Below are 14,437 nucleotides of genomic sequence, written 5' to 3'. Positions count from 1 at the left end.
TCAGTGAAACTTCCTTATATTCCTAGGAACAGATAGTTCATTGAAATTTTGCTAATATTCATCATAGTTTTGTAGCATCAGATACCCATCATGACTGCAATAATATGATACTCTTTCCCACAAGTAACTATGTTTGCTTCTCAATTTCAAGAATTCTAGGTCTCAATTCTATTTTGATAGTAGACCTGTCTAATATGAGTTTATGTTAGTAATAACTAAGAGCTAACAATTAGTAGGCCACCTCATGGAATATTTCCCATGACATTCTACCTGAAGAAGAATCCTTTAAGAAAGATTAATTACTTCTCTGTGAAGGGTAAAGAATTAGTCTGTTGTGCATGCACTTTAGTATAACTATTTGAATAATAGCTTAGATATCCCTATACGTTTCCTGTATAGACGTTATTTAGGTGTGAATTTCCAATTGGCACAAAGATGTAATTTCAACAAATTACTTCTGGTGCTTTTGATTTGCTCGTATTTATTTGCTGTTATTGTTTTGCACATTTTTGAGAATGAGAATGTCTTTCTATGTAGGCTGGCCACAATCTATAAACCTCTTGACTCAGCCTCTCAAATTATGGAATTTTAGACATGCACAAAGCCATTCAACTTATTTTCTATATTTCATAAGTTCACATTCATTTTAAACAAATCCCATTGGAAAAGCACATTTTTTTTTTCATATTAGTGACCTCTGTTGTCTAGTCCTACATCCTCCATGACCTGAAGAAGATGATGTCTGATACTAGACAATACTCATTTGAGAAAGTGTTGGTCTTAGAGTTAAATTTTTAGAATCCATGTGAACATATCTGTTTTTAGCAGACTGTTATATAGTGTGTGCCTGGGAAGAAACAGAAGCATAATATTTTTTTAAATGAGTCTGTTTGTGATTGTGAGAAATGATGGTAAAGGAAGGAAAGTGCAGATATTCTGTATCGTAATTAACCCCAGTAATCCTACTCCAATACAGCTACTGGGTCCTGATGCTTGCTTTCCCTGCTCTGCAAGTGCAGAGCATTTGCACTGAAAGAAGGAGCCACAGGAATACAAAGGAAGAGTTTCCTTTCTTTGTGAGCTGCTATTGGTACATGGTGCCAATAGTAATGGAAAAGCCTGTGGAGGAAAGTCTCTAAGACTGTATGTCATCAAACTGGACAGACGAAACAACTCAGCATGAAGCTAAAGATGTAAAAGTGAGGCATCCTTTTACAAGTCATTTAGGCATATCATACACAGTAACATTTCATTATTCTCACTGGCTTCTTTGGAGGTTATTAGTACCCTAACAGTTAAAAGGTCAGAGAATATAGAACGAATATCATCAGTTCACATGGTACTTTGAGGGCATCATCTATCGTATATGTATTATCAGAATGCAGAGACATATACAGGGTCTAAATATAGGTATTGTGATTCCAAAAAAAAGAAGGTTCATAGGCCCAGAAAATGCATATATCAAAAACAAAGAGATTGAAAGTGTCATGGATTCAAAGCACTACAGATCTTGATTGACACAGAAACTTAAACACAATAAAGGGAGGTTACACACTTCATTTAAACTGATACAAATTTCTTACCTTGGGTGTTCAGAAGTCTAACTACCTAACCACTCCGGCTTCCCTTGGGGCTTCTTAATGATTAAGGATATTGCATTACAAACGAGGAAGAAAAATATTGTATTTTTCCAATAGTTTTCTTTTGAATTAAGTTTTGCTAAACTGACAAATTATGTTAAGCATCCTTCTAATATTAGGTGTTAGTGCTATTTTATTTCTTCCTATCATCCATAGATGTTCTCTGAACGGAGCATTGGAACAGTCAGGCAGTTAACAAATGTTAGATAGTGACCAATGAAGCAAGAAAATGGCTTTCCTGTTCTGTTCTCACACTTGAGAACTAGTGGAAACACCCTCTATTTAACAGGTTGCAAGGATGAAGCTCCTCCAAGTTCATGTACGTTTTCAAACTGTTCTTGGGTCCTAGTGCCCAGGTTTCTCTTGTCTGGCTGCCACCGAGAAGTAGAGATTAAATGTCCTTGAAGCAAGTAGAAGTTAAAAATGATGCTCAAAAGTTTGGGATATTCTCCATTTAATGTCTCTAAGGGTAGGAGGAAACCAGGGCCTTGTCTAGGATCAAGCTGCTTAGTCTGCTGATCCCATGATCTCCTCTCTGCTTTATTCCATCCATATATTCTGAGAGACTATACCACAACTGAAACGGAAATATTCTACAAAGTAGTAAACTAATTAATTCCCTTGGGTGTGTTTCCTGGCTTGCTTCTCATGAAGTCTTTTGTCAGTAATGAGCTCTGAGGTCCTAAGTTTCTCTTCCCTTTGTATACAATGCCAAACTTCCTTATATTTGCAAATTCTGAGCTTATATGCACACAACACTAGCACAAAGCTAAGGAGCCTACAGTTGTTTAGCCATAAATGAAACACTAGCAGTTGATTAGCTCAGACTCCTAGAATGTATGGCCCTATGCCCTTGACCATAAGGTAGGTTTTCTAGTTTTTGTGTGATGCTGCTCCACATATTTATAGCCTCTGTAGTCCATACTATTTCCTCTTTTCTATGGCTGCTCAACATAGAGTTTATGCATGGGAGGGCTTCATTCTAATGACTTCTGGAAACTCTGGGCAGTTTCTATATGTACTCATATCTTGATATCATAGATGATGATTGAAGAAAGCATTCAGATTTCTCAGGATTAGGATTAGAAATAATAATTAAAAAAATACATAATACTAGAGTTCAAGAGGGTCTACTTTTTTAAAGCTATGATACAGTGGTTTCTGGATAGCCTTCAGCAGTGCATACACTGATCACTCAAATTTCTCATGCTTTGACATTTTCTTCATCTATTCTAAGGCATTTGATATTTTTTCTCTTTCAGTTGAATAGCTTGGCATGAGTAGACTACACAACATTTTATTTTTTAAAAAAGAAAGCAAACTATCTTTTTTTCATTTTACATACCATTCCCAGTTCCTACTCCCTTCCTTCCTCCCATTTCTTCCACCTCTATCCAAGCCCCACCCCCATCTAATCCTCAGAGAGGGTAAGGCACATTGCTTTGGGGAAGGTCCAAGGCCTTGACTACTTTATCTAGGCAGCTAGTTATCCATCCAAAGAGAACTGGTTTGAGAAAAGCTAGTTCAAGCAGTAGGGATAAATCCAGGTGGTCTGCTTTTATTAAATTATTTTAAATACTCCAAAAGATCAAAGACCCATTACTAATTCTATAAATATACTTTAATGACAGTAATGGAACAAAAAAGAAATGCCTTCCTTAAATGCTGAGGAAACAAAATTATATAGTTATACTATATTTTCACAGCTAAACTGTCAACAATGAATAACAATAAGTGAAAAGGAAGAAATATTTACCTCTAAACACTCATCTGGAAGGCAATATGACTAGAATTCAATTAAGATTTGGATTCACCCTATCCACATGTACCTCTTGTAATTCCTCTCCCATGACAGTCAATTCCTTTTAAGCTTCAACTGTTTATTCCCTGGAACTCTTTAAGTTTTTATTATCATTTAAGGTTTTGTTTAAATGAAGTATTAGATCAGGTGTTATCCAAACAGCCAGTCATAGATTAGAAATATCTCTTAACAATCTTTGAAAATCATTAAGAGTTTACAATCAGTTTCTCCTAATTTGTGCCCTTTGTGTTCTAATTTTCTGTAAAGCTATTTTATGACCTAGGTAACTGACGGAATCTCTTCTTTGTATTTATTCGGGAGCAATTTGTAATCCATATTTATGCAAAACTTTCTTTACTACTTCAAACATTCTTTCTAAAGTATCTACATTTGAATCAGATAGCAAAATGTTTTCCATGTAATTGTAAATTATATATTTAGAAAATTGTTTATTTATTATTTCCATTGGCTATTGATCATTAATTGTGGGAGGATGGTCCACTGGTATCTTCTAGTAGCCTGAGAATTATTATAAATAGGCACTGTGAAGGCAAATTTTTCTCTGCCCTTTACTTCTAAAAGTATAGTGAAGAAACAATCTTTTAAATCAATAACTATAAGAGACCATATTTTTGGTAATAGAGAATGCAGAGGAATTCCAGACTGTAGAGACCCATAGGTTAGTTAACCTTGTTGACAGCTCTTAGATCTGTCACCGTTCTCCACTTTCCAATTTTTTTTAACAGCAAAAAAGAAGAATTCCAGGGCTAGTTGATTCGTCAATATTGTGAGCATCTTGTTGCCCCGTACCAGCTGTTCTAAAGCCTGCAGTTTGTCTTCCGTTAAAGGCAATTGCTTAACCCATATTGGTTTCTCAGTTAACCATTTTAAAGGTAGAGCCATTGGTACCTCTAAATGTTTGCTAGTTACTTTGTGTTAGAAAGCCTGAATAGCTGTTGACCTTTGTGTATAGTACCTTATAATATCCTTTCCAGAAAGATAATTTTCCGTGACTGCAGGAAAGTTAATCTGGGTATTACATTCCTGCAACAAGTCATGATCCCATAAGTTTACTGTGATATTAGCCACATATTGCCTTATGGCCACATATAGCTACATATGGCCTTCCTCTCTGTCCTTCTGTCCCTAAGCATTCAACCCATCTTGTGCTTTGTTTTACTTGAGATAAGGTTCCAATTCCTAGGAACTGAATATCTCTCTCTTGAAGAGGCCAATTCAGATGCCAAATTCTGGAATAATGATTGTCACGTCTGCATCTATGTCTAGTAATCCCTCAGTTACAATGCTATTTATATGCACTCTTAACTTTGTTCTTTGATTGTTTATAGAAGTCTGAGAAATTTTATGCTTCTTATTTCGTTTTGAAATTTTTGATTCATCCTTAATGTTTATTCCATTATCCAGAACAGTATGGTATTTTACAGGAGGAAATGGATTTTTTTAACTTTCCTGGGGATACATGTCTTCCATAATGACTGGGAATGACAGGACCATGTTTGAGTTGGGCCCTGTGAGAGGCTCCCCAATGGTATCAGGTTGTTTTTTCTGTCCTTTGTTGATCTGCAATCATTGGTCCAATGTCAGCCTTTGCCTTACCTTCTACATAATCCAAAAGGTTAATACCTTTTATTTTTGCCAATCACAGAGGAGACATTATTTCTAGGAATTCCTTGTCTACAATCCATTCTCAGATGTCCTATTCTACCACAATTAAAACTTTTGGCATTTTGATGTCTCCTCATACCTTTGATTGATTTTAATATTACAAGGTAGAACAGATCTTTAAATTTCCTGCTTCTTGGAAAAGTCTTCCAGATACTATGGGCCTGTGGGCTAAATATTGGATGCCCAAATATTACAGAACTTTGAGTGAATGTCCCAGGCAGCGAGATGTCTCTGTCAATTCTAGAGGTTTGGAAATTGCTTACAATGAACTTCCTGCTTATTTAAGTAATATTATATCCTTCAGGCATCTTTGATGGAATTGAAAAATAGTTATAGATATAGTTTTTTTAGTTATAATAAAAGATAGATATAAATATCTTAACTGTAATTCTTGCTTGATAACTGTTTTGTTATATGTAATTTTTCTATGTTAAAGTTAAAAACTTCCTTTTTATTTAAACAGAAAAGGGAAAATGGGGTGGAAAGTCCTTCTGTCTATGTGTTGCTTTTATTGGTTAATGAATAAAGAAGCTTCTATCAGCCAATGGCTTAATAGGATATAGCCAGACTGGAAAAGTTATATAGAAGTTCAGTGGAGTCAGGAAAAGTCATGTAGCTGCCATCAGAGATAGACACCTCCACTGGAGCGCACTAAAACTTTTCTGGTAGGCCACAACCTCAGGTTGAGGCACAGATAAATAGAAATGGGTTAACTTAAGATATAAAGCCAGAAATACATGTAAGCTATTGGCCAAACAGTATTGCATTTAATAAAGATTTCTGTGTAGTTACTTTGAGTCAGGATAGTCAGGGAATGAATGAGCAGCCTCTGATAACACACTCACAATAAAATAAATTCAGCAAGGAAAAATGATTCCCAATTAATATATAATAATAAGGAATCATGACATGCTAAAAATAAAATAAAGAAACAAAAGGCATAAATCCATGTATTTGACACCTGATTTTTTTTTATAAAGAAGCAAGAAATACACAATGGGAAAAAAGAACACATCTTTAACAAATGGTGCTGTTCCAACTGGATGTCAGCATGTAGAAGAATGCAAATAGATCCATATTTGTCACCCTTCACAAAACTCCAGTCCAAGTGGATCTATGACCTTAACATAAAACCAAATACACTGAACCTGATAGAATAGAAAGTGGGGAATAGCCTTGAACACATGGGCACAGGAAACAACTTCCTGAACAGAACACTGGTCACACAGGCACTAAGATCAACAATTAATAAATGGCACCTCATAAAACTAAAAAATCTTCTGTAAGGCAAAGGACGCCATGAAAAGGACAAAGTGGAAGGCTAAAGACTGGAAAAAGATCTTTGCCAGCCCCACATCTGACAGAGAGCTGATATTCAAAATGTATAAAGAACTCAAACAATTAAACAATAACAAACCAAATAATCCAACTAAAAATGGGGATAGAGATCTAAACAGAGAATTCTCAGCAGAGAAATCTCAAATATCTGAGGAACACTTGAAAAAATGTTTAATATCCTTAGCCATAATGGAAAAGCAAATCAAAATGACTCTAACATTCTATCTTACACTTGTCAGAATGGCTAAGATCAAAAGCATAAGTGACATCTCATGCTGGAACAAGGGGACGTGAAACAAGAGAAATACTCCTCCACTGCTGGAGGGAGTGCAAACTTGTACTTTGGAAATCAATGTGGTGGTTTCTCAGGAAAGATCTACCTCAAGGCACAAGTAGCTATACCGTTCTTGGTCATATACCCGAAAGATGCTCCACCATACTAAAAGGATATTTGCTCAACTGTGTTCATAGTTCATAATAGCCAGAGACTGGAAACAACCTAGATGCCTCTTAACTGAAGAATCATCCTGAGCAAGGAAACCCAGATGCAGAAAGACAATTATTATATGTACTGACTTATAAGTGGACTTTAGCTTTAAAAAAAGGATAAGCATGCTATAATCCACAGACAGATAAGCTATAAATAATAAGACGTAGAGAGCACAAATTGATCTCCCTGAGAAGTAGAAATAGAATAGATTTTGTGAGTGGAATAGGGGCAGTTTGGGATGGGAAGAGGTAGGATGAGACAGGGGTAATAGAGGAGGGACATATGGAAGGAAAGAGTACTTGGAAAGATTACTGGAATTGGGGGGCATTTTAACAAGTGATGTGTTAACACAATACAATGCAAACAACCTGGAATTTATGAGGGTGACCATACCAAAGACTTCTAGTAATGGGGGATACTGTCCCTGAACTGACCATCTTCTTTAACCTGTCAAAGATTCTAGCTGTAGGACTGGGACATCAACTGAATCACAATACCTTTGATCCACAGTTTATCCTGCTTACAAGATATGCTGGAGTAATGGTGTCACAGAACTTGTGGGAGTGGTCAACCAATGACTGATCCAACTTGAGACCCATACCACAAGAGGAAGCCTATGACTGTCACTGCCTAGAGTGACCAGGAACCAGACGCTGGATATACCAAAGACCTAGAATAGAACCAAACACCAAGGGGGAAAAAGTCAATGAAATGATACCTGAAGATATTTTGCTACATGTATAAATTGGTGCCTAGCCCAGTTGTCATCAGAGATACTTTACCCAGCAACTTATGAGAAACAGATGCAGAGACCCACAGCAACACATCAGGCAGACCTCAGGGAATCCTGTGAAAGAGGGGGAGAAATGATAATAAGAGACAGAGTGGTCAAGGACACCACAAGAAAACCCATAGAATCAACTAACTTGGGCCCATTGACACTCACAGAAATAAACTGACAACAAGGGAGTCTGTGTGGTACTGAATTAGGCCTTCTGCATATAAGTTACAGTTGTGTAGCTTGGTATTGTGTGATCCCAAAAAGTGGAAGCAGGCAGTGTTTCTGACTCTGCTGCCTGCTTTTAGAAGCATTTCGTCCTGCTAGATTGCCTAATCCAGCCTTAATAGGAGAAGAGGTACCTAGTCTCACTACAACTTGATATATAATGGTTGGTAGATATCCACGGAAGTCCTTCTCTTTTCTGAGGAGAGAAACTGAGGAGGAAGAGTGGATGATGGAAGAAAGGGAAGGTAGAGGGAAAGAACTGGGAACAGAGGATGGAAGAAAAACTACAGTCCAGATGTAAAAAATAAGTAAGTAAATACTCAGTGAGTAAGCAAGTTTAATTCCGGAATCCAAATATATTTGTGTTTTTAAATTTTCAGTAGAATGACAACATGGAAGTGGGTGGAATTATGTTATCATACACAGTGAAGAATGTATATGGAATATTCATAGTCATGAACATAAATTGTCCTCTAACATTTGTGCCTGGTTTCCTAGTCTTCATAGAGGAGGCCCTGGTGGAAAAGCATGGCAATAAGTAGCCACCAATGAGAAGGCATCCCAAGGAGATGGAAGACTAGTCCAGAATGAGGAATGCTGTTCCCAAGAATAGCAGGATGAGAATGGAGCAGTCACTGGAGATGATGCTAAGGGGAAACAAAGAGAAAGCCACAACCTCTGGAAGCACTGGAGTGGCTGGGGCTAATTTCTGCTGAGAGCAGGGCAGGTCTGTGCTGTGAACAGTTCACATTTGATGTTTGAGGTCATTCACCTTGGATTTCAAACGTACTAAGGACAGAAAAAAATTAAACCTGTGTTGTAAAATAACTGTGAATAAAGGATGGCTGCAGCTAAAATCGAGAAATTATCTAGAACCATAAATATAGAGAGTGGAAAACTTCATTCAAACATTGTCAGCCAGAGAGTTACATAGTAAACTGATTCCATCTGGTGGTCCCTGCATGTGACCTACATGTAAGCTCATCTTAAACTGGCTATAATGCTGTAAAAAAAAAAACCCAAAACGTTACCAAAGCAACTTATAAAAGAAAGCGTTTTAATTGGGGCTTAAGATTTCAGAAGGTAACAGTCCAAGAATATTATAGTAGGGCGCATGGCAACAGAACAAAAATCAAAACTGAGAAAAGACAATATTGAGGAGAAAAACCCAGACCCCACAGCTGATTTGAAGGATGAAGTATACAAAAGTGGCAGGCCAGATGATATGACTGGAGGATTCATTAAAATACAATCTCCAGGAGAAGCATTTACCAGGGAGGTCATGTCGTCTGGGAGGATGACACTGTCAAGCCTCCCTCAGGAAAAAGCTTGGGATTCATTGCTGCCCCTGGGATGATGAAAGCAGGCACATATTGGTCTTCTCTAAGCAGTCCTACCCAGACTTTCTTCAAGTTCCTCCAGTGCCCATTTTATACCACAAACCCTTACAATAGAGAATAGATGAGAATCAGAACAATTTGGATCTGTTGTTTTCTGTCTTGGTGATAGCCATTCTGAGTTGGAGTAAAATAGAATCTCTACTTACTTGTGATTTGCATTTCAGCGCTAGCAAAGTATGATGAATACTGTTTCTAAATCTAAATCTGTGTCTATGTGCACATCACAGAAGGAATTTCTATGAGAGTAGATGAAAAACATACTGAGGGATTTGGCCTCTCACTTTCTAAGATCTTGTCCTAGAACTCAGCTGATCACCTGCACCCATCTCCTTCAAAGGAAAGACTGGCAACAGAAGCTACTGCAGGACTAATTCGCCCTGGTCTTAGGGCTAGCCATACAGGCTCTGAAGATCACCCTGACAGAAGAAACCCCTCTCTGACTTTTGGGGTTAGAGGTAAGGGCTGTGTCTCTGATCTAGACAATATGTGGTGGCTGTACGTTTTAAGAATCAATATCAAAAGCTTCCACTTCTCATAGATCCTCTCATTCCTCAGTCTTCAGACCCTAGTCTTTCTAGATACCCCATGCAGGAACCCACTCTGAATGTTTGGGGACACTCTTCCCTTCAGTCTAAACATCCAGAATTCATCCTGCTGGGTGGCTGGGAAAGCTCAGTACTTGAATCTCTGTATACTTGGATTGTCTTAAGATCCTGGCATCTGCATCAGACCCCAGATGAATATTACCTCAAAGGGGTGATGCCAGTTTAAGTTCCTTCTGCCTACATATCTGCTTGACATTGAAAATAATACAGAAGAGCCATTTGAAAACAATTTTTAAAATTAAATGCCCTGCACAATGACACAGGGGACAAATGTATGATAACATTTCCAAATCTGAGCTCCATGTCCTAAATTTCCTCTGGCCATCTCTATGAAATGGAATTGTTTCTGACCTCTGCTGACAACTCTTGCTGTGTGGTCACCATGCTGCAAAGCCATTTTTCCAGAAATAGATTCTTTCTATGCTAGCCTCATGTGCATGCCCTGTTCTTCCTCTTTAAAGGACAGAAAGAAGAGACAATGATGAAGATATGAGGGAAATCATGAGTCTTGATTCAGAGGGAAGTGGGTAAGATCCTAGGCTCTACTTAAATCATCTTAATATAATCCCAATCCTCATCTTTCCTTTAAAATAGTGTTCACACTTGGGCACAGATATCTAGAAGAATATACCAGAAAATTGTCTGTCTCCATTTGTTTCCCAGATATTTTCCACCAAATCTATACAAAAGCTTTTTTTTCAAGTCTCACATGTGCCAGAAACACTACCCCAAATGTCTTTCTTTTTTCCTTTTCTTTTATATATGTTTTTGGTTGCTTAAGCAAAGGACTTCCACACAGGATTTCTGCAGTAAGACTGTTATTTTGATATCATAGAGCAAGTGGAAGGTTAGGTGCCATGGAACTGTAAGATATAATTTTTAAGAGGGCATTCTTTTGGCTGACATCTGTCCACAGTTCAAGGAGGAAAGAGTAGGAAAGGGTATACTGTACTGCTCTTCTGTGTACTGATCTTCATGGTGCCATCTTTCACTGCTCTTTTTGCATACTGGGCTTTTTGACTTAGCCAGATACTATTCATATGTAACTGCACTTCATGTGCTACATCCTCAGGACGTCTGTTTCTGAAACTTCTCTTTTATGTTCACCACATTTAATATTTTAATTTAACTATCAATAATCAAGACTGTATGATACAGATTTCTGTGCGAGGTGTTTAAAATTTTTTGAAGTTACTATAGTATCAAGTTCAGTTCCTGATACATTGTAGGTTCTCAGGAAATGTTGACTGGGTGAATGAAAAGAATTGGCTCATGTGACCCTTCCAATTATGATCCCCTCAATTAAAGGTCATGATCTGACATAACTGGTGTAGAGATACATATTATAAAAAGGAATAATTACAGTGGGAAAACAGATACATTTCATGGTGAGTTTTTCACTTCTCTTTCCATTTCATGCTTCCCTTTTCTTTTACCCAACAGATACATTTCATGGTGAGTTTTTCACTTCTCTTTCCATTTCGTGCTTCCCTTTTCTTTTACCCAACAGTGAAACACATGTATTCTTAAAATGGAATCTCTCTCTCTCTCTCTCTCTCTCTCTCTCTCTCTCTCTCTCTCTCTCACACACACACACACACACACACACGAGAGAGAGAGAGAGACAGACAGACAGAGACAGACACTATAACACATACTTCATTTCATTCTCAACTTCTTCAAATGGAATTATATGAATTCAGTGTGTGGCAGGAGTCCTTCTGGTAAGATCTGTGAAAACTGTAAACTATTATTTAAAGTCAGCATTTTTCTCTAAATCCTCCATAATGGTTTTGCTTTGGGGTTTACTTGAAATGTCTTATTTTTGTAAGATACCATTCGTCGTGTGCTATAAATATAGACATCTGCCATGCCTCTGTGAAGCCCATCTGATTTTTTTGTCCACTCTTAAATAAATACTCATCATTGCCTTCAAATAAGCATCTACCACTGTATTCCTCTTTCCAAATTGTCATTAAATTCCATCTCCCCCACTACTTCATCCAGTTTAGAATTATTTTCCATTTTTTTTAAGAATAGCAAGTATTAGTAATGGAGGAGAGGATGCTTGAAAAATAGAAGGGATCATGTTGTTCAATGACGAAGGATTACTCTTGTGAGAAATCTATTAATTATATCAGGAAGAAGAGGCATAACAGTCAAATGAAAAAAATGAAACTATTTTATGAATTAATCTTTAAAATCTGTATTGTAATCACAAGCAGACTTTAGCTAGAAACAGAATTTAAATCAATGCTCATTAATATGCAGACAGATATGATTTTATCTGCTTATAAAGATATTTGCCTATGTAAAATTTACTTACTAACTTAAGAAAAAATTCTCATTGTTTTGGAGTTTTCAATGTGCTGCTTCCTATTTAATTGAGGCTATACCAATATTCAGTGAAAACATTCAGAAGCCAGAAAATATCCTTAGGTAAGAAAAGAAAAGGATGCTGCATGATATCCTTTTTAGCCATCCCACAGTATCCTAGGGCAATTCCAGATTGGTTTGAATCCCCTTAGAAAGGCTTCCACTGAGAATGCATTTGTTTCTAGGCAACATAAAAGTCCACTCAGAATGGAGCTAAGGAACTCTACCTTCAAAAGTGGCTTCATCTTAGTTGGAATTCTGGATGACAGTGGCTCACCTGAACTGCTCTGTGCTACAATCACAGCCCTGTATATGTTGGCTCTGACCAGCAATGGACTGCTGCTCCTGGTCATCACAGTGGATGCCCGGCTTCACGTGCCCATGTACCTCCTACTTAGACAGCTGTCTCTCATTGACCTCCTCTTCACATCAGTTGTTTCTCCCAAGGCTATTGTGGGTTTTCTGCTCCAAGACAACACCATATCCTTTGTGGGTTGTTCGCTTCAATTGTTTTCGGCAATGACATTGGGTGGTTCAGAGGACCTCCTTCTGGCCTTCATGGCCTATGACAGGTATGTGGCCATTTGTCATCCTCTAAACTACATGATTTTCATGAGTCCAAAGATCTGCTGGCTCATGGTAGCCACATCATGGATCCTATCATCCCTTAGTGCACTGGGGCACGCAGTGTACACGATGCACTTCCCTTTCTGCATGTCACGGGAAATCAGACACCTGCTCTGTGAGGTTCCTCCTTTGTTGAAGTTGGCTTGTGTAGACACTTCTCAATATGAGCTCATGGTTTATGTAACAGGGGTGATATTTCTATTGCTTCCCCTTTCTGCCATTTTTACCTCCTACTCACTAATTCTGTCTACTGTCCTGCATATGCCCTCAAATGAAGGCAGGAAGAAAGCCCTGTTCACCTGCTCCTCCCACCTGACTGTAGTTGGGATGTTCTATGGGGGTGCCACCTTCATGTATGTCCTACCCAGTTCCTTTCACAGCCCTCAGCAAGACAATATCATCTCTGTGTTCTATACAATTATCACCCCAGCTCTAAACCCCCTCATCTACAGCCTGAGGAATAAGGAGGTCATTGGGGCTTTTAAAAGGATCTTGGGGAGACATATTCTGCCAGTACACTCCACCCTTTAGGAAGGGCTCACAGTTTGGCTCTCACTGTTCTCCTTCAAACAAATTGCTATATTCAGCCATATGCTATTATCTGAATTAAATGTATATATATATATATATATATATATATATATATATATATATATATCTGTTTTCACTTTATTTTTAATTTTCTATTTGGTGTGAATAGAGAACTTCAGCTGAATCATTTGACACACATCACCCTGATCTAGGGAGCTCCTTCATTTTTAAATATTTACAACAGACTATACGAGGAAGTACCAGTTGGATGTTTTAGGTACATTGTTTGATTGATGTCATCCTTGCACAGTACCAGATAGACATAGTTAGGGATTTGTTTTCCATTTCAACATCATGTAGTATCAGGAACACTGATACTTTTAAAAACTGTAATCTCCCTCTGAGCATCAGAGGATGGCTTCTTTTGGTACAGATTCTTGATGATGTACTCAAGAAGATAAAATTTGGTCAATCCTGTTCCTTATTTGAAGGACATTTTACAGTATGAATGGAGACAGCGGTACCATACTCTTTAAGCCTACTTTGCCCTCTTTAAGTTTGTGCATCTTTTGACATAAAATTTACATTTTTTCCATTTCAATTTGCTCATCTTTCAGCAATGCTGGGAGGAGCCTGATCTCATGAAATTTTGTATAGATTAAATGAGGTAAGAAATGTCAGCTTGCTTTATTCGCGCTTAAACCTTGTTGGATATTATGTAAATGAATAGTAAAGATCTTTAGAAAGCAGGCTTATGTTGTTTCATCCATGGTGTACAGTATGTATTTGTATATTTGCAATATGAAATTAATTGTTGCAAGTTTTATCTTATACACTCACAAGAATTTTGAAATATGCAATATATCCTTAGTGTATCTATCATCATCATGATATGCAATAAACCTTGTGAATTGTCTTCCTGTCTAAGCTAAATAGG

General features: G+C 37.5%; 1 protein-coding gene across 1 annotated transcript; it reads left to right on the top strand.

Moving 5' to 3' along the window:
- Positions 1 to 12,549: 12,549 nt before the first annotated feature.
- Positions 12,550 to 13,500, top strand: LOC142850863 (olfactory receptor 2AG2-like). The gene has a single exon (XM_075974765.1). It carries the CDS (start codon positions 12,550 to 12,552, stop codon positions 13,498 to 13,500), a length of 951 nt encoding a protein of 316 aa, XP_075830880.1.
- The last annotated feature ends 937 nt before the right edge of the window (positions 13,501 to 14,437 follow it).

The sequence above is a fragment of the Microtus pennsylvanicus genome, chromosome 5 (genome assembly GCF_037038515.1).
Source record: "Microtus pennsylvanicus isolate mMicPen1 chromosome 5, mMicPen1.hap1, whole genome shotgun sequence".
Lineage (NCBI taxonomy): Eukaryota > Metazoa > Chordata > Mammalia > Rodentia > Cricetidae > Microtus > Microtus pennsylvanicus.
The sequence above is the reverse complement of the archived record's forward strand: the minus strand, read 5'-3'. Positions and strand labels throughout refer to the sequence as shown.

Excerpts from the sequence above, each read along its gene's own strand:
- LOC142850863 (XM_075974765.1), top strand. The coding sequence starts at position 12,550 with ATGGAGCTAAGGAACTCTACCTTCAAAAGTGGCTTCATCTTAGTTGGA.